The sequence below is a fragment of the Aquila chrysaetos genome, chromosome 19 (genome assembly GCF_900496995.4).
Source record: "Aquila chrysaetos chrysaetos chromosome 19, bAquChr1.4, whole genome shotgun sequence".
Taxonomy (NCBI): domain Eukaryota; kingdom Metazoa; phylum Chordata; class Aves; order Accipitriformes; family Accipitridae; genus Aquila; species Aquila chrysaetos.
Window position 1 is genome coordinate 26,191,402 of NC_044022.1, and position 23,523 is coordinate 26,214,924.

General features: G+C 42.1%; 1 protein-coding gene across 2 annotated transcripts in view; it reads right to left on the minus strand.

The window, feature by feature from the left end:
* Positions 1-764: 764 nt before the first annotated feature.
* Positions 765-23,523, minus strand: part of RAB6A (RAB6A, member RAS oncogene family) — a 64,342-nt gene continuing 41,583 nt past the window's right edge. The window contains exons 3-8 of one of the 2 annotated variants that reach the window (XM_030042244.2): positions 21,636-21,689; positions 20,159-20,264; positions 17,967-18,078; positions 16,681-16,774; positions 7,039-7,105; positions 765-3,889 (exon numbers count right to left, since the gene is read on the minus strand). In XM_030042244.2, the coding sequence (XP_029898104.1) occupies positions 3,825-3,889; positions 7,039-7,105; positions 16,681-16,774; positions 17,967-18,078; positions 20,159-20,264; positions 21,636-21,689 (498 nt within the window). In that variant the 3' untranslated portion in view covers positions 765-3,824. Of the gene's footprint in view, positions 3,890-7,038; positions 7,106-16,680; positions 16,775-17,966; positions 18,079-19,986; positions 20,093-20,158; positions 20,265-21,635; positions 21,690-23,523 lie in introns of both variants that reach the window. The other variant, XM_030042242.2, reaches the window with a different exon arrangement.

Below are 23,523 nucleotides of genomic sequence, written 5' to 3' on the forward strand. Positions count from 1 at the left end.
TCCAGCACATGTCCACAGCTACAAGACTACGTTCAAGTTTCTTGCTTGCCAAATTTCACGACCAATTTATTGACAGTCCTTTTAATATAGGAGAGCTTGAACAAGTGACAGAGGTTAGGCTGCTGGTGTTACCAGACCAAAAAAAAACCAGTTAATTTCCCTAGAATACTACACACGGATAACTCTGTCAAAGAGCATCTATTACTGGTACTCACCTACCCGTCCCCGCAGCCCTCGTCTGCCATCTCCAGCAAGATGGAGGCTTAAGGAGGATCCTCCTCAAGGAAGGTGGGGTTGGTCCACCCGCGCTCACCGGCTATCGCAGAGCAGGCGCCCAGGGAAGCCGAAGCAGGCAGCGGTGAGGCCGCACAACGCGCCCGAATCACCTTTGCAAAAGGGAAGGGAGGAAACGGCGGGATTTCGAGAGCGAGAAAGGACCAGACAGGCACAGTTGCAGCAGGCAGAGGACGTGCTCTCTGTACCCGTCCTCAATATCACTCGTCGATCGCTGGAAACAATCGCAGAGACACCGTATAGAACCAGAGTGACAGTAAGCACACAACTCCACCATCTTTCCTCCCACAAAAAAAAAAAAAAAAAACCAACAAAAAAAACCACCAAAACACCCCCCCCCCCAAACTTTCTCTTGCCCTTAAAAAAGCCTCCTGCACGCTTCAAACCCCAAAAGCATGAGCCTGAGGCCCTGCACCCTCTGCGTTCGAACCTGCGTTCTGATGGACATACTTAGAGAAGAGACCCAGAGCTTTCCAATGAGACAGGTATTTATTTAGTTCAAGCGCTAAGGATTTTTGTTGTTGTTGTTGTTTCATATTATCAAACAGAGCTGAGGTACCAGTGACATTCCAACATGAAGAAAAGGAACCTTTTTCCCCTTATACAATTTCTTCAACTACTTGTATCAAGACAAAAAGTGAGTAATGGAATAGCTGCATAATGTACTGTACAACAATCAAGCCAGAGTGGGGAGGAGAAAAGAAACAGAGCAGAAACCTTCACTGTTTAGAAAATCATCATTAAAAAAGTCTGTTCCCATGGTTCTACTGGCCATGTCGATGGAGCAAAAGAAAATTAAAACCTAAAACCTGATAGACGGATGGAGCGGGGAATTATGGTGCAAAAAAAATTAAGACTGTGTTGCTCCTGTGCTCACTTTGGAAGTGTCTTTTCTCTGGAAAACCGGAATTAGGACAGGATTGAGTCCTGTAGTCACGTTAAGCACTGACTATCAGCAAGGACATACGTTAAAACATACCTGGCTGTCCTGAGCAGACCTCAGGGCCCTCCTGGGGGTAAATGCCAAACAACTGACGACTCGTCCTTGTTGCTGCAACCACTAGGCTGTGTTGAACACAGAGCTTGTGGACACGCTCCTTTCTAGACCTTTTTTTAGAGCAAGTTATAACAGGCCCGTTGAACAAACCTGCTCCCAGACATGCAGCCGCTCTCCACAAGCAGCTTCCATTAAAAGCAGCCGAGCTGCTCGTCCACCATAACCCATACATGCTAAGCCAGTTCCTTGCAAATCCAGTGCTTAAAGCTTGTAACTATGGGAAACGTAGGGGTTTGGTTATATCAGAGGCAAAAAAGTATGTGCTTGTGGAAAACAGCCAAATGATGACAAACGTAAGTTGCATGAAGAACCAAAGGGGTAAAATAAAAAACAAAAACAAACAAACCCCAAAACAAACCCAAAACAAAAAAGCAGCAAGATGAACCATTTTTGCACAGTTAAGAACAGTACAATACAGGAAAAGCAGCCAGGTTTCCTTCCCCCCAAGAGTTTCTTTTAAATAAAGAATGATCCTTTGTCACATATCATTGATGTTTATTTCAAGACATGCCACGTCAAAAAAACTCGCCGTTAATATTGCATTATAAAAGCACTTTACATCTCATTCTGCCTTTAAGTTATTGTTGTGCAGAGTTGCTATAAACCCAGGGCAGGGCACGAGTCTAGCATTCATTTCAGGAATGAAGAATTCCAAATCTTTTATGCCCATTTCCTGGTGAAAGTGGTGGTGAGGACGATTCCCTTTCTCTTCCCCGGTTGGTTATTTTAGATGGTAGAGGGGCAGAAGAGAACAAAGGAGGAGCCTGAATATTTGCTTGCAATTGTTCATTTAAGTAGCAATCGCAACACAGACTCAAGAATTCCTTCCTGCACTGTAACTCAGCCATATTCGCCCAGCAAACAATGTATTTACAATTGTGTTTATTAACTTACACAGCAACTTCACAATGACTAGTAAAGATTAAAAGGGTGCACTTCTAGTGTGTTCGATTCCGTGTTTCTCAGGTAGCTACATCTCGCAACATCAGCAAAGCTCTAAACAGATTCCTCAGCAAAAAAAACCAAAACAAAACATAATTACTGAAAATAGTAAAAAATTAAGCAAAGAAATAAATATCAAAGAAAAATGGTTAATTGTAAGCCTAGTTAAATAGAAAACTAAATTACTACTTATTTAACCAAACTATACAGCTCTAGTGAACCAAACTAAACCAACTTGGAAGACTGAACATAAAAAAAAAACCTAAAAAATAAAGGCATAAATCTGCATAATCGTAAGTTGGTTTCCATCCTATTAAACTCCCTTCCTTTCCATCTAAGATCTCTCAACTAGATTTCTGTATGATCAAAGTAAACACCCTCTTCCCCAGACGACCTACGACCACACTACAGAAAAGCGGGAGCGACTCCCCCTTTCCGTCACCCCCTCTCTCCCAGCCGTGAACTGGCCTGTGAGCACAGCATCTCCACTGGGTAATCCAGCCGCTCTTTCCTCTTTCTGCCAAATTTAAAAGGTTTCAATCCGCTTCGGCAGGTTTTAGTGCCAGTCCTGAATTCACTTAATATTTCCCCTAAAAAAAGAAGCAAACCGCTTTCTCCTCCAAACAGCTGAAAACATTACGTTCCCATCTCTCGGGCAGTAACAATTTACTTCATTGGTGTTCTACATAAGAAAAAAAAAAATTGCTCTTAAAACTCATCTTGCACTCGAAACATATTTCCCTGTTTCCTGCAAGTGTTTTGCTAATGCACATCCACCCTCTCCTTCCCCCCCAAATCCTCCAGAAGCCATTCATCCAGTTCAGAAAGACACTTTGCATTTCTCAGTATTCTTTCTTGGAAATGTGTTCACGTTGCCTCTGCAAGAACTAAAAAATCCAGTAGCCTTTCGTGGTGTCAAAACCCCCGCTAAGGTTGGTTTCCAAAAACATTTGGGGGTTTGAAAACCAGTCAGACTATCTCTGCTCAAAAGATTAAGAGCTTGGTTTTAATTTTTTTATTATTGTAAGGATAAGCATTTAACCCTCGACATATGCCACCTCCGCTTGCATTTCTGACTGCTGCCTAGTCATTTCCAGTTTGTTAGAGAAATCAAATGGGTAAGATTTGCGAGCATTCTTCTGCACATACATCTCGTCTAAGTCCAATTCAAAACTTACTCGGTTTCCATCATTTCAAAGTGCAATATCATAACATATTAAAAAAGGAACAAATATTAAGAAATTGTACCTATTTTTTTTAAAGTTATAACTAGAATATGCTGGAATATTTTGGCTTTTTTTTTTTTCTTATAAATAATGAAGACACTGACATTTTCTTTGTGTGTGTGTGTGTGTGTGTGTGTGTGCTTGTGAAGCTAATAGATCATCTCCACGAGACAGCCAGCGATGATGAACTGCAATACGTTATTACTGAAAGGGGAAGGTTCAAGCCAATATTCACACTGCAGTCAATGAAGAGTAAAGGGAGGGAAAGCAGTGATGTTCTGGAGAAAGGTAGAAGCCACATGGTATTAGCAGGAACAGCCTCCTTCACTGACAGGCTGCTCTTGAGGCTTTTCCAGTTTTATGTCAATCACTGGAAGAAAGAAGTTAAGGCAAAGAAATATCCAAGTCTGTTTCCCTACCAAGCACAGGTGGGGCAGGATTTTGACAGGCATTTTCAGTTCAGTATTTCCTACCGAAATACTTGAAAGGTATTTTCAAAAACCTCTTGAAAAGACCAGCTTCAAAACAAAGTAAAGATACAGGTTTCTCAGCAGCCCCTCTTGCCCTGGCATTAGCACGCTCTTAAGTACATAGCAGAAACAATGTCAGACCCCAAATGTCTGTCTCTAACCAGAGTCTGCTCTTCCCCAGCTATCTCTTCTCATTCCAAAGTGACTGCTACAGTAATTAAAGATGTATACGCTGAAGGGTCTAATCATCATTTCCAGAGGGAACCAGTAACAGCTTGGAAACTCCTGGTTTCAAATCAATGCTGGATTCAGCCTTCCAGCACCGAGAGCAGCACCTGCAGCTGCTGGGCACCCAGGAGGGGCTCTACCTGCTGACTCAAAGAACAATGAAGCCCTGGAGATAGCAGGAGCCTGAAGGAACCCAGGGAAGGACAGCTCACTTCCTTCTCAAACTCCTGCTCCTCCATACTTCACTGCCAACTGGCAAGTGCTTCCCTCTTGCTCCCCTGTCCGCACGCAGCTTTGGGACAGGCAGGAGAGGCTGTTTGGGTTTGAGTACAGATGGCAGCGTGTGCTCTGCTAAGAGAATCCCCCAGCAGCATATTCTAGCGAGGCCATTCCTTCTCACGCTGTGCCCATCGCTAACCCCCGAGTACTTACACCACCCACAGCTCGCAGATGCGATGCTCCTCCGTACATGCCATCCTGAACTCTCCCATCAATCCTTCCTCTTGTTAAACCGCTCTGCTCACCCCGCTGCCAGCCAACAAAACCCCTGCTGCCTCCCTGAACTCACCCCTTGCAACGACAGCTAATATCCAACAAGAACATAAGGTCGCTGGAGAGCTTGCTGCTCTGAACCAGCCTGTGATAAGCTACTCCCTTTGTGGCACTCCAATTCCCAACTGATGCCCTACAGTTACAACGCTTACGCAGCCTTTCACAGGAGGAGCTTTGAAGGCTAATCCCCAAACCCGACTCAAGGCAGTTCAGCAAAAGTCTCAAGCGTTTCCCTTATCAGTTAACACAGAGGCAAACAGGTCACACAGCTGGTACTTCCAACTTATTTCTTTAGGGGGTTGAAGTTGCTTTTTACAGAGGTTGGGAGAAAATAAACACAAAAAGGGAAACAAAAGACCAGTAATCCGTCTGAAATATTTGGTCTGTTTGTTTCGCTGATCTAAACCTCGACACACATTTAAGAGTCAGAGATGCTCGAAATGAGCCTTGCCAGCTTCATCACGAAGCACAAGCAGTTCAAGATCCTTGAACCCTCAACGTTCTGCAAAAAAGCCTATGGAAAATCCCCCACTGTTAATCCTAGTGCAGCTGTCTGGGAGACAATCGTATTCAATTTCTGCTATCTGCAGCCTGCAGGAAGTCAAATTCAAAGTGCCCTTACTGCACTCCCATTTAGAGACCGGTGATCAAACTCCCTGATAGGGAAACTGCAGGCCCATCAGCCAGTGCCTGTGCATGCTACTACCATCCTCATTAATAAAGATGGTTGCTCATTAACCTTTTGGTGACCTGCATAACAAAGTATTTTTGATCAATCAAGTCTATATCGCACAAAGCTTGTGCCTTAGCAGTTGCAACCCACAGCTTCCCAAATCCTCCTTTCCCTTCTGCAGTAAGACACTCTACAGGAGATGTAGTTTCAGCACCAAGCTTGTCCCCCTCTGACAGTTCCTGCTGCATCCTTCCTCCAAAGCACCATTTGTCCTCCATTTACCAGCTGCCAGCTACGTGATCCCTGCTGCAAATAATACTGACAACCCTGAAAAAGTTCCTCCACTCAAAAAAGCTTACCCCCTTCTAGCATCTCATCAACTCTTTCAATCAAGATGCAATGCAACCCCTCTTTGCTCCCACCTAGAAGCACCCACCGTGGTTTCCCCCACTCTTTGTCCATTCACCTCCCGTCCAGCACTCTTGCTGCAGGAGGAGCTGTGTGCAGACACAAGCAGCCCTCTCTCCACTTTCCACATTACCTCTCCTCTCTAATCCAAGGGAGCAGAAATAGGTATTCAGGTGGAGCAGAGACTGTAAGAAGTGGCTCAGTTATCACAGAACTTCTCTCACCTTCAGAACTATGCTGAACAACCACAACCACTCCTACAGTTCTGTCACAAGCCACCCACAAAAGCACCTTCATGGGCTTAACTGCCCTCCCCAAACACACCCAGCTGGCCAGGTAAGCGATTCAGATTTAGCCATACTGCTTGTTATGCAGAAAGCTTTATCCCTTTTCCATCCCTCATGCCACCTCCTTTCCTTTGCCCAAGACTGATCCCTTCAGTTGAGTCTTCTCCTCCCTCAGACCACACAGATGCCTGCCCAGAGCTGTCTGGGGTCAAGCACTGCGACAGGTTGCCCTGGGAGGTTATGGGATCTCCATCCTTGGAGACGTCTGAAGTTCCTGAACACGACCCTGAGAAACTGGCCTGATTTTGGAGTTAGCCCTGCTTTGAGCAGGAGGGTTGGAGAAGGGACCTACAGAGGTCCCTTCCACCCTAGCTTATTCTAGGACTCTGCAGGTCAAATCTGCAAGAGCCATAGAGTATTTTTCAGGGCTCTTTGCAGCTGTTTTCTCCCACCTCATAGTCTCCCCCTCCCTCCTCACATCCAACCTCCTCAAACAGCAAGAAAAGAATCCTTCTGGATCTGACTGCACCCTTCTGCACCTTCCCATTGTCTTCCCTTCAGCTTTCATTCAGCTGTCCTCACTTTTATACTACCTCACAGCCCTAAGCATCCCTACTTCCCCTGCTTTACAGTAGGGGCCTCCACATTTAACACTCCTAGTCCCAGCCTTCTATCCCACCAGGCCTTCTTCCTCAGGACTTCAAGCTCGAAGGTTACTTGCCCCTATTCCCCCTCTCAGGCCTCTTTTTGGGATGTCCATAAGCTGACCGAGGGCTGCAGGAGAGAGATTGTTCCCTCCTCCTTCATCCTTGTTATTCAGGGCCTGCATTTTCCTCGTCCACGGTAATGCCTGGCAGTGCTTTGCCACCACTGAATCGCAGCACACTCGCATAAAGGATACTGTCTTCTCTACTTTTGTCTTGTGTGCTTTCCATTCCAGGCAAGGCAGCTGCCACGCGTCGGAAAAGCTGCAAAAAAACACACAGGGAACAGATCAAAACAATCGTACTTTAAAGAGTGCACCCCAGTTGATACAGTTCAAACAATGATTCAATACATCCTTTGGTACTATTTACACTGCTTACACCAAAAAGCCTGACACCAAACATAACCTTTATTCTTAGGAAAAGGCAAACCACATTTTTGTTGTTATTGAAGATCAAATGTTACTGGTTACAAGCAGCAAACCTTCTACCACCTTCTCTGCAAATATGCTCTGTTTGGAATCCAGCATTTCCACTTCACATCTGCCATAGATGTCCATAGACCCCCAACAACTTCCCCAAGTCAGGTGGGAACTCCACCTTCACACCTGCACAGAGTATTCACTACACAGGAGCATGGACACACTGATAAAGTCAAACACAACATCCAGGAGTCTGTCACCAATATTGGCCAAGCTAGCACATACAGAAGAGCGTCAGAATAGGGCATGTACATAATGACATGCCCTAAGCACCTTCTTCCAGGCTCCACGTTATCTGTGGCTCAGGCTCCCTATGAACCAGACAAAGAATCTTTCCTTCAGGAATTCACCCAATCCTTTTCTGAGCACTCTCAATTTTTGGTACCCACTCCATCATTATCATATGTCCATACTCAGGGTATAAAACACAGAGCAGGAACAAGTGTCAAGTGCACTTGCAATCCCAAAGCAGTTGTTCTATCTCTCACTTGGACACTGTCTCCTAGCAAGGTCTTAGCTCCAAACCCTCTTTGTAGTTTTACTCCACTTGAAGGAGGCTGAGAGGCAAGACTGAACAGGGTCAACTCCCTCTCCTGCATCTCCTACCTTTGCCCCTGAGGCTCAGACTTCTGGTTCCTACCACATGGCTTTTCCCCAGCCCTCTGGGCAAGGACCCTTACAGATTTGTCCACTATTAAAGCATGAGAATTCACATGAATTTCCTGAGCCCACAATACCCTGTCTTGTCCTGCACAGGAACAGCACAGTTAAGGACTATCCTTCAGCTGTGTGCGATTTCTCTGAGAAGCTGCCATGTTCAGTTGGTAGGAACCACACAAGTTTCATCAATAGCGTTCTCTTTTTTATGTGCCTCGGCGAGTGTGCGCACAGCAGGACAGGAGGACAGGACAGATCAGATGGATGGAAGGATATACAGCACCTTTACTATTCATCAGGCTTATCAAATGACTACCTACTTGTTTCTTACCTTTGAAGAACAGCCCTAGTAGAGTTTTGATCCCATGCTGATGCACTCAGCACACACCCAGATAAGCTTCTGACATACACTGCATTAATATTTTTACACCATTACAGACATTGTTACTTCTATATGTTTCTTGCTTGCATGTTATCAAGCATCCAGGACACTAGATGTTTCCAAGCGCTCAACATCTCCATCCATCAGTGTGTTAACATCACCGCACTGCATGCCTGACAGCAGCTCAGGAGTCCCAAAATGCCTGGTGCAAGTCTGATGTCAGCCTTAATGTGTTAAATGGACATTATTGCACATTATTTCAGTCCTCTCCTCAAATGACACAAAGCTAAACCACTTATTCCCAGTGACCCACTTTCTACAGAAAACTGAGCCAAGCCACTGTCAGTCTGTTTATATTATGAATGTTGGTACCTGAAACAGCTTTGCAGATCAGGGCGCAAGTGCTTTTGCAAATTTGGCCCTGAGCGTCCAAATGATGATGGTAAGACATTAAGACAACTTTATCGGCTTGACAAGTACACTCCAAGCTAATCATGAACAAGTCCCCAGGTTTGTCAGGCGCGGCTGTGACCTTTGCAGGGCAGGAGTACAAACACAATATGCTCGTTGGTATCTGACCTTCACTGTCACCACTGCTGTTATAAAGAGACTGCTACATGAGGAGAGGACAAAACTGACAAAGTTTTGACAAAGTAGAAAAAGGCAAAGCTGCTTTCCTTTGCCATTCCCATCATCTCCCTCATAACCACTCTAGAAACCATCTCCAGCATCCTCACCCCTTTTTACCAACAGCAACACCACTTCATAGGCATACACTGAAATCTGGACTGAGACAAGGATAGGGTCTAAGAAGCTGGTCCTTGATGTATCTCACTGATTTTAGCCAACAATTTCAAAGCAAAAAAGCTTAGTATCCCCCTCTAAGTTTGTATTAACCTATGCCATTATCCTGAGCCTCCCAGCCTCACTGAAAAGTTCTCATATGCCAACAACAAAGAAACAAGAATCACGTCAAAATTCTAGATGCTAAACTGTACTAGCCACCGACACCGAACAGACAGCAGGAACACACGACCACCTAAAAGTATAAAGGCAAGAGAGACTTCCTGGTCAAAATTAAGATAATTTTGACACAGGGAGAAACTAAACTTTGATCTAGTTGTAATCCTTGTACAAAAACATGTCCTATCAATTGAGCTCACCACTTCTTGTTACTGTATCTGCTTGCCTCATCTCACCACCACTCTTCACTCTTAATTCTGCTTGAAAAGGCAACGTGACTATGATTTTTCCAAGCATTTTAAAACTAGTCAGACATGAGCACTTTGGCTTGTAAGAATGAAATGGGGGAAAAGAAAGAAGCTGCAGACTTTCAGAGCAATCTCCCATCATATCCTCATGGTCAGCATTATTTTTCCTTGCCATTCCAATCAAATAAGAGGACAGCACTACCAACATCCTTAGCTTTATTACTTTTCAAAAGGCTTTTCTTTCACTCAGTATAGCACTAGACTATCCATTATAAGTTCTTTTGCATCTTGGAGATGATCAAGGAAGTAATTGAGATTTAATCTCATCTTCCTCTGGAAGCCTTAAAAGTTTTAGTACCATATTTGAATCCACAAGCGCTTTGCAGTCTCGATGATTTCTCTGCATTTAACGGTCTTCAATAGACTTCCTGACTCGATCACATTTGGGTACAGAAGGTTCTGACTCTTGTTCTTTACTGGGCTTTGTCCCTAAAGTTACTTCTACTCTCAAAATGTTCAATATTTGGTGAGCTTTCACAGGCTGATTAACAGATCTCAACTTCAATTTTATGAAAGAAAACAGCTTTGTGACTTCTGGGGGAAAAAAAAGAAAAAAAGGATTACTGGACAGCCACACAGCTGTATTGCAAAATATTCAAATACCACCTACGGTTATGCTTTCAGAAGTGTACTGGTATGTTGTCAATGCATAAATAGATGATATGGTAAACTCTGCTCCTCTCTGGCACATCACTTCATAGCTATATCTATCCCTATTAGCTCTGCAGGAGAAGATCTGTTAAACCTCTCATCCTTCCAACACACACTTTCCTGCTGATATGCAAGTGATACACTAGATGTAAAAAATGGAGCAAACTAGCTTACCTACTCCTCCAGTATAGTGGTGGGTTTTTTTGCTCATACACTACAGTCTTAAGAGTAATTTTGACCCAGTTCTTGACACAGAAGGTTTGGGGTAGAAAAAAAATCCCTCCCATCAGTTTTAAGGGTGGATATGCAACAGTTTGGCACAATCCTACCAGATCATGCCTAAATTAGGTTTCTCACTTGCCATCTTTGCTCTGATAGAAAGAGGGGAAATGCATCACTTCATACAGCTCTTTGCTGATGTCATGCACCTTGAGATCCTAGGTAGAAACAGCATTAAAAAAAAAAATTGCTTTAAACTGTGACATTGCTATTTATGTCCCTCTTGTTCAATACATAGAAAGTGAGGGATGCAGTTTATAGAGGGGAGAGGTGGGGAGTCTTAAAAAAAAACCTCAGCTGATGGGAGCCAACTGGAATTACTGCATTTAAACCAAGCTGCTGACAGAAAGGCTAACTGTTTAAAATACAGTAATCCTTTCTTTACATTAAGACCAGGAATAAAATTATGCCTTTAGCGGTATTTCTCCCCTAAATTATTTGACTAAAAAAGGAATTTGGCAACTAAGAAAATAACTTACTTTCTTATTAACCTTCTGCTTATCAGCCACAGCATGTGTGAACAAATCCAATTAGGGAAACTTCATGATGGTTAGAAAGCAGCCTTCTACACAGGGACCTTACTGCTTCACAGGACCCAAGCCAGCAGTCTTATCCCACTGAAAAATGCCACAGGCAGTTGCATATATATATATATGCATATATAATTAGTGCATACACACACACATATATATGTCTAAATATCTGTGCATATATGTGTGTATAAAAACACATGTGTTAGTGAGCATTCAGGACTTTTTTCCAAGGCAGGAGTTAAACGCAGCTATCTGAAAGACTGAGCCACACAAATTCTCTTTCAGCATTCAACCCTGCAACCTCCCTCCTGATTAAACTCTGAAAAAAACCCCCTCATCTCTCACCATTAGTTTCAATTCATTTGCCAAACTGTGCCTTTCCTACTACTCCAGCCAGTAAATCCCCAACAGATCAGTGTCACAAATGACTGTAGGCATGAAACAGTTTTCACTGTAACACTCCGGCAGCAATATGGAAAGGACAGAAGGATCACTGTCCAGATGGAAAAGCCAAGCAAGAAACCTGTTCTCCAACGCAAAGCAAACAAAAATGTTTCCCTAATTCTCATTCTCCGAGGAGAGCAGTGCAACTCAAAGAATAATTCTTACCCATCAGATAGACAAAAATCAAAAGACAGGAGAAAGAGCCAAGCTGCTAGATGCAGCCAGCTCTGTGAAAACAGGGTTACTCGAGGGGCCACGGTCCTTTAGCTACTGCCGTGAGAAAGTTTTTCTGCCAAATACCATATTCAGCCTGTGGCTCTTTGAGAGCAAATGTGAAGTGTGCCAGGTACTGCTTTAAGGAGGTCTTCAGGGCTCTCCCCCCTCTCTCTTTCTACAAGACAGCAAAATGAACCCTGACATATTCTGGGCATGAAATCCACAGACTAACAATAAGATTCCCTGAAATACAGACTGCCAAGATAGAGCATGAAACTCAAAGTCTCTTAAAGCTTATTCAGGGCTGACAAATAAAACGAATTAGAGACTACGATTCTCTGCATTAACTGAAGCAAGTTATCTACTTCTCTCCTCAGTCTAAGGCTCCCCGGCAATCAGTCTTTGCTCAAACTTGCAGGATCCAAAAGCCAATTTTTTCTTCCTACCGCATTAATTTAATCCCAGAACAATAATATCGCCATTTTTACTCCATAGTATCATCCACTCATTTTTCCTTTAACACCCACTCCCTAAAGCCAGAAAGAACAGTAAGTGTATAGTACCCTGGTGACTGGAGACAGCTCTACGCTAACAGATCCAACAGCACACAGCAGCTGTATGTTACAATCTAGTTTGACAGTGTGCAACTAGAAGAGATGAGGCTTGCCCCAGCAGCTCATCAGATCAGTCTTCGGGGAAAAGAAATGCCAGAGAAGTCATAAAATGAAAGTCTGCCGTGTCCAAGTTTCAGCCAGCATGTACAGAGGCTGCAAATCCTCTGTACTTTCTCTGCAGTGGCTACATGGATGATCCACCCCTAAGCCTCTAAACCAAGCCACAGGTTACTCACTTCCACCTCAGCCCCCAGTACTGCATTAGCTGAGGTGCCATCTTCTGAGCTGTCCCCTTTCATGCCACAGGGGAATGACAAAAAAAGCCTGTCAGCGGTACATTGCCCTCTATTTCTTTGTTGGTAGAAGATCCTGGCATTGAAATACATGCTGTTTGAAGTATGGTGCAACTCACCTTCTAGAGTCACGCTATAAAGCCAGGCACTCTGGATCTGTAGGATAGCTGCAGTGAGCACAGAGCTGAAGACAGTGCCCCTTCTTCTTATCCGTGCTGCCTTCCAGCAGCAAAGGATGAACAAGAAGCTAAAAGTAGCACACAAGGTCAAAAGTACCCTGGCTTCCCACAGACAGCTAGCAAACAAGTGACACAGCTGAGGAGGTGAAAAAGTCTTAGCCATTACCCTCCTCAAGCAGGACAAGAAATTAAGCTTCTTCTGTATCTTTAACGGGGCAAACACTGCTTCCAAAACCTTGTGGACAGCATCCTTGGAGAACCCTAGTGCTTGGGCCAACACAAAGAGCACTAAGGTTCACCACCTATGAGATAACATTATTCTTCAACATCTGACTAAAACTAGAATGAGGTTGGTGTACTGGCTAGTGCCCCACAGGATCTCCCGAGCTGCCCAAATGGCTGCCTCTGCGTCTGCTAACCCTGCCTGGCAGTCAGATCCAGGGCAGTGAGGGCTGCAAGTCATGTCTCCAGGACTCACCTGCACACCAGTTACACTGGAATTCACATCTCTGACCTGAAAGAGAGGATGGAAAGAAAGCAAGGAAGCTATGGTGGGCCAAACACGAGGCATTTGTAAAAACAGAGCTCACTCTGGAACTGGTAACATCAAGGTGCCTACATCCGACACCACACAGAAATCAAAACCTTAATGAGAAGGGGATGGAAATGCCAAGAAGCCAACAACAGAGGACTGAGGGTTCAACTTCATCCCAAGTCTCTTTCTGCATTAGCTTGTGCCATTCCCTACCTTTAACCCAGGGCACAGGATTCAGTTCCAGGAGACAGATTTTGTGCTGGGAAAAGAGGACATCGGGGAAACAACAGTGTTTTGTCAGCTTTTCTGGACTGTCCAGACAGGCTGCCAAGTGAAGTACTGACAACCTGTGAAGTTTTAATAGTGGCAGGCAAGAGTTTTGTGTGGAAGGAAAAAAAACCAAAACAACAACAAAACAAAAAAGCCACACACCAAAACAGTTCATATTCCCTAATCTACATATTTCAGTCATACGCAGTATCAAAGCCACATGGTAATTGCTAAATCTGAACCTACACCCTAGTGGACAAACCAATGACTCGTGAACTAGTCTAAGATTCACCTTTACGTTAATATTTAATATCCAGCACTAAGTGGTCTTAATTTTTATATAAACATGTTTCATTATATGTAGTCAAAATATGGACTTTGTATCTAAAATAATTTGACACTTTAATTAAAAATCCCGTATGAAAATAACTTGGACAGCAATTGCTCTGCAGAATCAGAATATATTATGGATAGAAGTTATCAGTTATGGGAAGGTCAAATTTGCATTCAGCTTATTAAAGAAAGATTTTATACAGGTTATGGGAAGAGTATCCGTTCTGCAGTTGTACCCATATGCTTTCCCATTTCATTGAGGAAGAATTTATTGACAAGTTAGCAAAATAAATTCATGCCATTCAATAGAGAAGCTAGAAGGAAACGGAGATCTAGATAACTAGTGGTATGAAAAGTCTTATCCTTCGAGAATCATTTCAACAACTAGTTACAAAACTAATAAAAAATGAGGGTTTCAAATATATAGAATAGTTTTGAAGCTCCTGAAAATCCCAGTCCACGCCTGCAACACAAGGATCAAAACTCAGAAGAAAAATCCATTTCTAGTTCTTTTTGAAAAACCACTTGTATCTTTTGTTTTGATATTTTACACAGAGAATGAAGTCACTTAAAATCTGTCTTCTTGTCCCATTCTGACAAGACCTCACACGACATGAAGTACCCACTCGGATTATGATGCAGTGATATGTAACAGCCCCAAGTTTTTTAGATACTACTGTTTATTGATGTTAGTGAAGAACAAGAATCATGTCTCAGAACATCAAATCTTCCATTTAATACAGAGGGAACTAGCCCCCAGGTTCCCACCACCACTTTTTTTTTTTTCTGGAGCTGAATTACCAAGCCTATTTTCTCACAGAAGTAGTCTTACAGCATGTAACCTGGCAATTAAAATCAGAGGCATAATTTGTCTAGACCTCCGTTATGTAACTAAGAATTTTCTCTAGAGTGTGTGCAAGTGAGGCTACAGCTATAGAAATGGCTCTATGCTCTAACAATCTCATTACTACAATCCCTGAACGGGTTCAGCATAAAATACAAAAAGGCAAAGTTTGTTCCTTCATAATGTATTAAACAGAGCGACCATCCTTCACAATGAAGGCTGTGGTAGCTTTACAAAGCACATGTTTTATTAAACGACAGTATCTTATGCCAAAACAGACTACAGGCATACCAGACAAGATTTTCCTACTTACATCTCAAATCACCAGGGCTCCAACTGGCCCTGAAAGCCACAAGCTACCTTATAGGCTTGGACACAGACTTCTGGAAACGTGTCAGCTGCACAGCAACTCCCTCAAGGAAAGAGGGAGTAGAGAGCTTCAACATCATCATCATTCCTCTCAGCGAGGCAACTGCTCTCAAGTGCACACCCCCTAGTCTAAGTAAAGATTAAGGATTCCAGCACAGAATCCAAGCTTTAATTACAAGCCAGCCCCTCTGTTGTGGCAGGATAATTGGTGGACCCTGGAACTGAACACTTTCATGCTTGCTAAGGCACTGAAACACAGTGCTAAGTTAACACATCTAATTATTCCATTATATAGGGAATAATTTTGCTACTAATATACAAAGTCAAGGGACATTTTAATAACAGACCCTTTAGTCCTGTCTATAACGTACAAAGTAATTTATAACCTTGTTTAAGCAACTCCTGATACAATTCTGCATACAAACCATTTGCATACAAACCATTTGTGTAACTACATATATAAAATACACATGTGATTATATACATACACGTATGTGTGTGCATGCGTTTGCTCTGTGGAGACACCCAAGAATGAATGTCTTCTACATCTTGCACTACTGCATTTCCTCCTACCACAAGACCAGCTGCCAAATGCTTTAGCAGTCACGACTCTGTATGAGAAATCACTAGATCAATGAAAAAGCAGTATCCCATTATGCACTGAGTCAGTAAGGATGTCTCTATTCATGATCTGCTAGTAAGCATATTTGCTTACATAACTAATAAGCTCAACAAAATTTCTTTCATGTAAACACCAGATCAGTTCCACAGCGTTTACTACCTTCACCAGTTCACTGTTTGCCAAATGATTTATCTTAACACAAGTGCTAAAACTTCATCTAGCAGGTCAGAATTTAAAGAGCTGCAGCTCATCTCACAACATAAAACCTAATTTCGTTGCAGTTACATCAGCTCTGAAGACATTTCACTGCTTTCCGCAATTCAGAAGCAACTCGTCATCTAACAGAAATAAATAGCTTTGGCTGTCCAAGAACATTTGCTCACACTTTCAGTGCCTTCCAACAGAGTGGGAACACCAGTTTACACTGTCTCACTGTACAGTGGAAGCATTTTAAGCCATTGCATTCCTCCTTAACCGGTTTGCCTGCATTCTTTCACTGAATAGATATCAGAAACAGTCCTTGGACCTGTGTTTCCTCAATTTTTTGGCTCATGCCTTAATCCCTTCAATCTAAACACCAAATCTGGATTATCAAAAATCCAGGAAGGTATGATTCTTACCCACAACACTTCTGTAACTCCTCTTTTCTAAGGGGAAAGAAGTTCCAAGTCATTTGCTGCAAAGTCAGGGATCCTTCTGAACCTCAGTCAAAAATTCAACTCTGAGACGTTGCTCGCTATGTATGGACTACAAATGTCCCTCTGACAACCTTTGCAAAGGCTTCCCAATGTCTAGGGAAGTCCTATTTCCACAACTGGGCATTAACAGTAGTGTAGACTGCAACCAGTCCTGAGACATTACTCACCTGTTTTACATTGTATCCTGCTTTTGCACTAGTTTCAATGAACATTACATTCAGCTCTTTGGCTTTTCTTTCTCCTTCCTCAATGGACACTTGTCTGGGAAAGATAACACAGAATTAGGAAAAAAAACCCAAACAGACAAACACCTTGAAAATTAAGATTTTCATCTTCAACCCAAGGGGATGACTGCTTCATTAACAGTTCTGAAAACATTTAACTTTTTTTCCCCTACATACAGATGCCACATACTGAGCACAGCTGTAGACAAGGATCATCATCTCATTGTATCAGATGGACTTCTATCGCACACTTGGCTCCCAAAGCAGAACTCAGCTTTCCAGTGGAACAGCTAAGTGGGCCAACTAGACTCTTCCAAATCCCTGTCCAGGAAGCTATGCTTTTATGTCTGAACAATTAGCAATCAACAGATTTTAATACCCCAGTAACAATTGTCAACTTGCAGCCTACCAAACTATTTTAATAAAGGACCAAGTGTAACTACCTCATATCAAATGAATTTTGTCCTGTTTTCCCCTGGCTAGGTGTGCCACCCATTAAGCAGTCTGCTACAGCAAAAACTGGGGGAAACTTTGGTTCAAGAACTGCCAAACAAAAATCATGAGGTATATGAGGGGCACATGTGTGCATAAGGAATTCTTAATAGGCTATTATAAATCTGAAATAAGGGTCACAAGTGAACCTATTCTGAAGAAATAGGGATTTCATTCAAATCCAGAATACTTCCCTCGCATGCTTTTGTTTTACCTTTGTGACTTTTTACTCATTTGTGCTAAGAATATCATAAACCCAGAATAAGCAGAGTACACAATGCAGCAAAAGCTGAAGATGCACAACTTCTAATAAAAATATTTAAGTTTGCCAACTTATGAAAACCCCTGAAGAGTTTTAAAAGGGAGGATTACTTGCTCCTATCATATATATCTGAGCAAATCTATTACGCATGAATATTTGTAATGACTTTAGCTTATTCATTCACTGATGGAGGTTGTAGTTAACACTCCATTCTCTCCTGACACCCGAACGAGTTGGTGACAGTTTCTCAACTCATTCACAGCATCGTGCTGGAAACTTGTGCTTATCCAAATGAAAGAAGTTTTAAAATTGAGATTTCTCTAGTCACAGCCATCTCCAGCATAGTTAAAACAAGCTTGAGCAGTTTGCGGGGAAAAACAACCACACACACAAGTGTCCTTTTTATAGTAGTTGTCTAGGAGAAAACAGCAGCAGATTAAGAAAAACATTTGAAAGATGAGTTATTCCTCCATACCTCTTATCTGCTAGATCTGTTTTATTTCCCACCAGCATAATGATGACATCACTGCCCCTTTCCGTTCTGACGTCATCAATCCATTTTGTTGTTTGCTGGAACGAATTTACATCTAACAGAGAACAGTGGAGAGGATTATCACTGCAGGTATTCTTCACTGATCACTAGTAAATACACCTGTAAGCCTCAAATAAAAGCTTCATATTCTCTAGAATTGGCATAATAGGGTGATGAAGAATCAGCAAGTGAAACCCTAAGTCTCCCACACTGAAGCATATGAAAACTTTGGCATTAATTTCAAATGGGCTACTACTTCATTACAGGTGAATTCAAAGCCAGGAAGTGAACTGAGTTGATCTATAATTTGGTTTTGACAGCATCTAAAATGAGAAGTCTGATCACTGTGTTTTAGACCAGTTCCCTCTTTTTTTAGTTCAACATAAAATATTTTATATAGGGAATGGGGATTAATGTGCATACTATACTATAGGGACATTACATTCTATAATGCTCATGACTCGTGCATCTACAGCAAGAGGTTCCTACAGTTTCATTGCTTCTCAAAAGTACTTAATACCAGCTACACATTTTGTACAGCTTAATCACTTTTTACTTGCTAGGTTCAGGATTTTCTCTAGGAAATATCAGGGTTATACAACATACTAGCAACTCCTGTATTGTTGAACAGCGAGTTCAAAATAGTTTCCAAATCATTTGCATAGAACCAGAAATATAGATCTAACCTATCCACAGACAATTTTTCTTAATAATATGCCCTTAAAAGCTGCAAGATAAGAATTTTAGGAAGCTATCCTGATCTAATGAGACAGTATGTTGTTTGAAAAGTTGCATCCTCTAAGGAAAAATGAGTTGTGTAGAAGCTGCCACAGAGCTCAGCATTTGCCAGTTAGCTACACAAAGAGCATCTGAGTTGCCAAAGTAGTACTTAAAAAAGGGGAGGCTCTGCAGCAGTTCTTGACAAGTATTGATTTTTTTTAATGGCTTCTACTGCATAGTAATATATTGTATGCTAGACAGTCAAGACTTGATCACTTGCCAGCATCTTAATTCTTCTCTTTACTATTTGGTAATATTGAATTTGCTAGGTCAGTAAAAAAATTTCAAAGTTCACAGCTAACCTGTAATTTTAGCTCAAATGAAAGTGCTATTTTTAACAATTAAAGCTTTTATAGGTAAAGCCCGTGTTCCTGCTGTAATCTTCTAGTATTTATAAATCAAAGGATGAGCACTTCTGCATTTGTATAGAATTAGGCCATTGCTCTCGGTCAATTCCGGTTTAGAACTGAAAGTGTCTGAAGGTTTAGTTCTCCTAAAACAAAACTTCTGTTCTTTGTAAATACAGAAAGCTAGTAAGTTAGGGGTCTCTGAACTGAGGGGAGGGAGAAAAGGAGAAAGGTTGAAAAGGCACTAATATTTTAGTTCACAAAAATGTACATACCTTAGTAAGAAATGAAAGAGCAATTGTTAAAGGATAAGGGCTTAGTGGTAAGTTTTACATATCGCAAAATGTGAAAGTGACTGATTCAAATGAAAATGTGATGTTAATGCATTTCCCCCCCAGCCCATGCCCAGAATTTTTTTTTGGGGGGGGGAGGGTAAATGGAGTGAAGCAAGCTACAGCTATCAGTGCAAAGTCTCTAATTTAAGAATTCAGATATCTATGAACATGATTCAGGTGTTTGAGACCAAAAGTCATAGGTGATATTATGATCAAAAAGCAGATGAAAGAGGGTAAAGTGCAACAAGACCAGCCAGGACTCAAGGCTTCAGGAGAATGTGATAGGAAAGGGTTACAAAATGATGTCATTTGTAAGACAGTTTATACATTACAACAGCAGCACCCAGGTGGCTAGCTTAAAACTTGACTACAATAAAAGAAAACTTTTTTTTTTTTCATGCCAGAATGAAGAACAAGCAGATGACTGTGATAGGACATGCAAAGCTAGGCTAAAGGATGAAAGGGGCAGAGTATTAGAAATGCAGAATTCCCCCCACTCACTTGTGATATCATAAACAACAACTGCAACAGTGGAGTCACGAATGTAGCTAGGAATCAAGCTCCTGAACCGTTCTTGACCTGCTGTGTCCCATAATTGCAACCGTACCTAACAAAATCAGTCAAACAAGCAAGAAAAATAAGAAAAAGGTCAAACCCAGTGCAATATACCTACTTGTGATATCGTAAACTACTACAGCAGCAGCAGAGTCACGGATGTAACTGGGAATGAGGCTACGGAAACGTTCCTGACCCGCAGTATCCCACAGCTGCAACCTGATCTGTGGGTGGGAGAAAATTAAAAAAGCCAAACTGCCACTAAAAATAAAAGAGTAAATAAATTTTACTTTTTGAAAAAAGCTAAATAAAAATTATAAGCTCATGCAGGAGATGACTGGGGACTGGGAGCAGCAGCATACTGTCTCCTTTACAGCAATCTCTCCCAAGCGCTAGCAGTAGCCAAACTGGTATATGTGCACCTATCTCGGCTTTCCACTGTCTCTGCTTTTTAAAAAATTCTTCCCTTCCAAAAGGGGAGATATAGAATTGCTCAGCTTTCAAACTGAGAGGACCAACAAGAAAACTAAGGCAAATGTTCACCTGCAGCTCTGCCTACACAAGATTTTCATGCTCTGCTGCTATCCTTCCTTAGGACTCAAGCATGTAACCTCCAGCATCCTGGAGGATGGTTGCTGGTGGAAGAATCAGACCACACACCATACTGCTCAAGGAAGAGCCTTCAGCGGCTGTCAAAGCACTGGAAAAGCTACTAATGTGAATTTTTCAAGGAGGATAAAACGCTAGTTATTACTCTATATTTAAGCCTTAGCCACACTGCAAAGTAACATGCACACAAATGAGGCTGAATGTCTCTTACCATCAAGGTTCTGAAAGAAAAGGCAAGATATACTAAAAGCAACATGTATGGCAAGATGTGCAAGGGCCAGTTTTGATATGGAAAGAACATCTCATCACTCAAGCACTTTCAATGCAATCACATTTATTGTGGGTTTATACAATACCATAAGCTTATGCAGCACTGCAGAATTTGCTTCTGCAAATAGCTCAATGGCTGAATTTCTTAATTAAGAATCTGAGCTCATTTTAAACCACAGGCTTGCTCCACAGAGGAGTGATTTCATTTCAGGAACTAGAACTGCACCAAGCTAAGGAACAAGTATTATTTCTGGATTACTATTGAAGGCAACCTTCTTTTTAAACAAGTAATATTAAGCATATCGAGTTAGCTATTAACTGGCAAGATTTGGCAATTTAGATTTTATCTTTCCGTCTTGTGACAACAAAAACTGAAGGCATTAAACATGGTTCCCTTCTCCAAATTCCCACCATTATGCACCCCTCAAACTATCCGTATCACCTCTTTCTTCAAAGAGGATGACACTATAGCACCTTCTCCCGCTTGCAAAATGGCACTCATGAGCCCTCCACAGATGAAGCAAATGGTGATTTCCCACTTCCCCAAACAGAGAAGGGAGCTGTCTCCACAGCCCTTGTCAGTCTGGAAGCAGCTGGTAGATGAAGGCTCAGTCTGTACTTTCAAGTGATCTCAGAACTGTGGGCTGCACAATTACAACAGATGCTGATCCTCATTCCTACTGTACATGGAGAAGTGCAACAAAAATCTTACTCACTGTTCGATCCTCCAAATACATGGTTTTCGATAAGAAGTCAATGCCAATTGTTGCCTGTAAAAAAAAGAAAAAAACAACACTTCTTAAACAAAACGTCAGAACAACTGTAGTGATTTTCAGGGCAGCAAGCATTACTGCCAGATCAGAATTCAGCACCTGTAGCACATCTGCAAGAAAAATATGCTGGTTTTCTTACTTTCAACATATAGCTTTACCTATGAATAAGATTCAATAAGCAGTTTCCTTAATATCCATAACCAGAACAATATCTTAAAGCACAAAAAGTTGTTAACCTTAACTGCAGTTTATGCATATTGACAGTTTAATCCATACAGTCATATGGGTATCAGCAAGGATTTTTAGGGACATGATCTAAGTTAGTGTCCATCAGCTGAACGAGGATATCTGGGCACACTGTATTCTTCCTGACTGCCAAGTATTTTAACATATTTTAACTTTAAGCCTTTTTCATTAAGGCTAAGGTGGACATCTTCACATCTGCTGCAACACAAGGGCGCATGCACACACACGGCCCCCAACAATTACTAAAGCTCAGTTAATACTAAAGCTCACTGCAGCATACCTGCATCCAAGTTTCTAGACACTAGTGGGAGCTTTGTGTAGAACATCCTTCCATCTGTTTAAGAGCAAAGCACTACTACGCGCTATCAAGAGCTGCTTCTTAAACACATGATCTTCACCCTGTTTTTCAAAGCTGCACAGTGAGGGTAAATCCAAGCTCTAGGAGTTCGTTTGCTGCAGGGATACAACCAAACTGACCTGTTGGGGCTATAAGGCTGCCCTGGCTTCAGCAGGATGCTGAGCACCTCGAGCACCTGCGCTGCTCAGCAACATCAATAGAGCCTGAAAAACGTTCCAAATCAATTTAAAAAGAAAAAAAGAGAAAAAAACCCTCAACAGGTAAGAGGTAAGTCACTCAGCTAAGGCAAAAAGGCTTGATACCACCTCTTCCCTGCTCTCCCCACACTGAAGCAGGTATTTCTAATGCAGAGTCTATTTTACTATATATGCTCCATATTGTTAGACTGCTATTATGCCCTCAATATATAACCCCATAATTAATTCCTTGTATTCTGTCAGTTATTTTACGTGGTAGGAATAAAGAATAGAGCCAGCCAGCCCGCTTGCAAGCAATATTGAAAAAACAGCTGCAAATGAATTAAAAGAGCAGAACTGAACAATTCAAACTGAATTCCCATTTGCAACTAAATAGAACACACCAGAAAACAAACTTTCCTGGCTGGATCAGGACAGCAGATTTGCAGTACCAGAGATGCATACAGGAAAAATAAATAATGGTGGATCCCAAGACAGCTACGCAGTGATTTTTCACCTGTCATCAAGAACTGTGACATTGCTAGTTCAGAGAGATGATACTGAAACTCCAAGGCGGATATGAGAAGCCACAAAATACTAATGCAACAACGTGCTTTCCTTCTGCTTTTGTTTTCCATTGTTTTGGTAGAGAGTACTCCTCAGAAGATTGCCTCAAAGATGCTTCTACTTCTCCTCATGTCTATCTGATTTTTCTTTACAGAAGAAAAGCTACAAAACCCCTAAGATCTTACACCATATATACAAGTCAAGATCCCGTTCTGGCTGACAAAATGCTGGAGACCCAGATTTTCTCTGCTCTCAGTAGGAGCTGGCACATCAGCTGCAAAGCCTGAAACCTGCCTCAGCCTGTACTTCATGCCATCCCTCCCACACAGCTGTACAGCAGCAAGGCTCTGAAGCTCACTCACTGCCGTAAGAAGTCTCTGTACGCCTGGTAGAAATGCAAGTGCCACACAGAAACGCATCGGGTCAGTGAGATACCTGCACTTGGACACTCACGGCATGGGAAATGCAACAGAGAGGCCAAGCA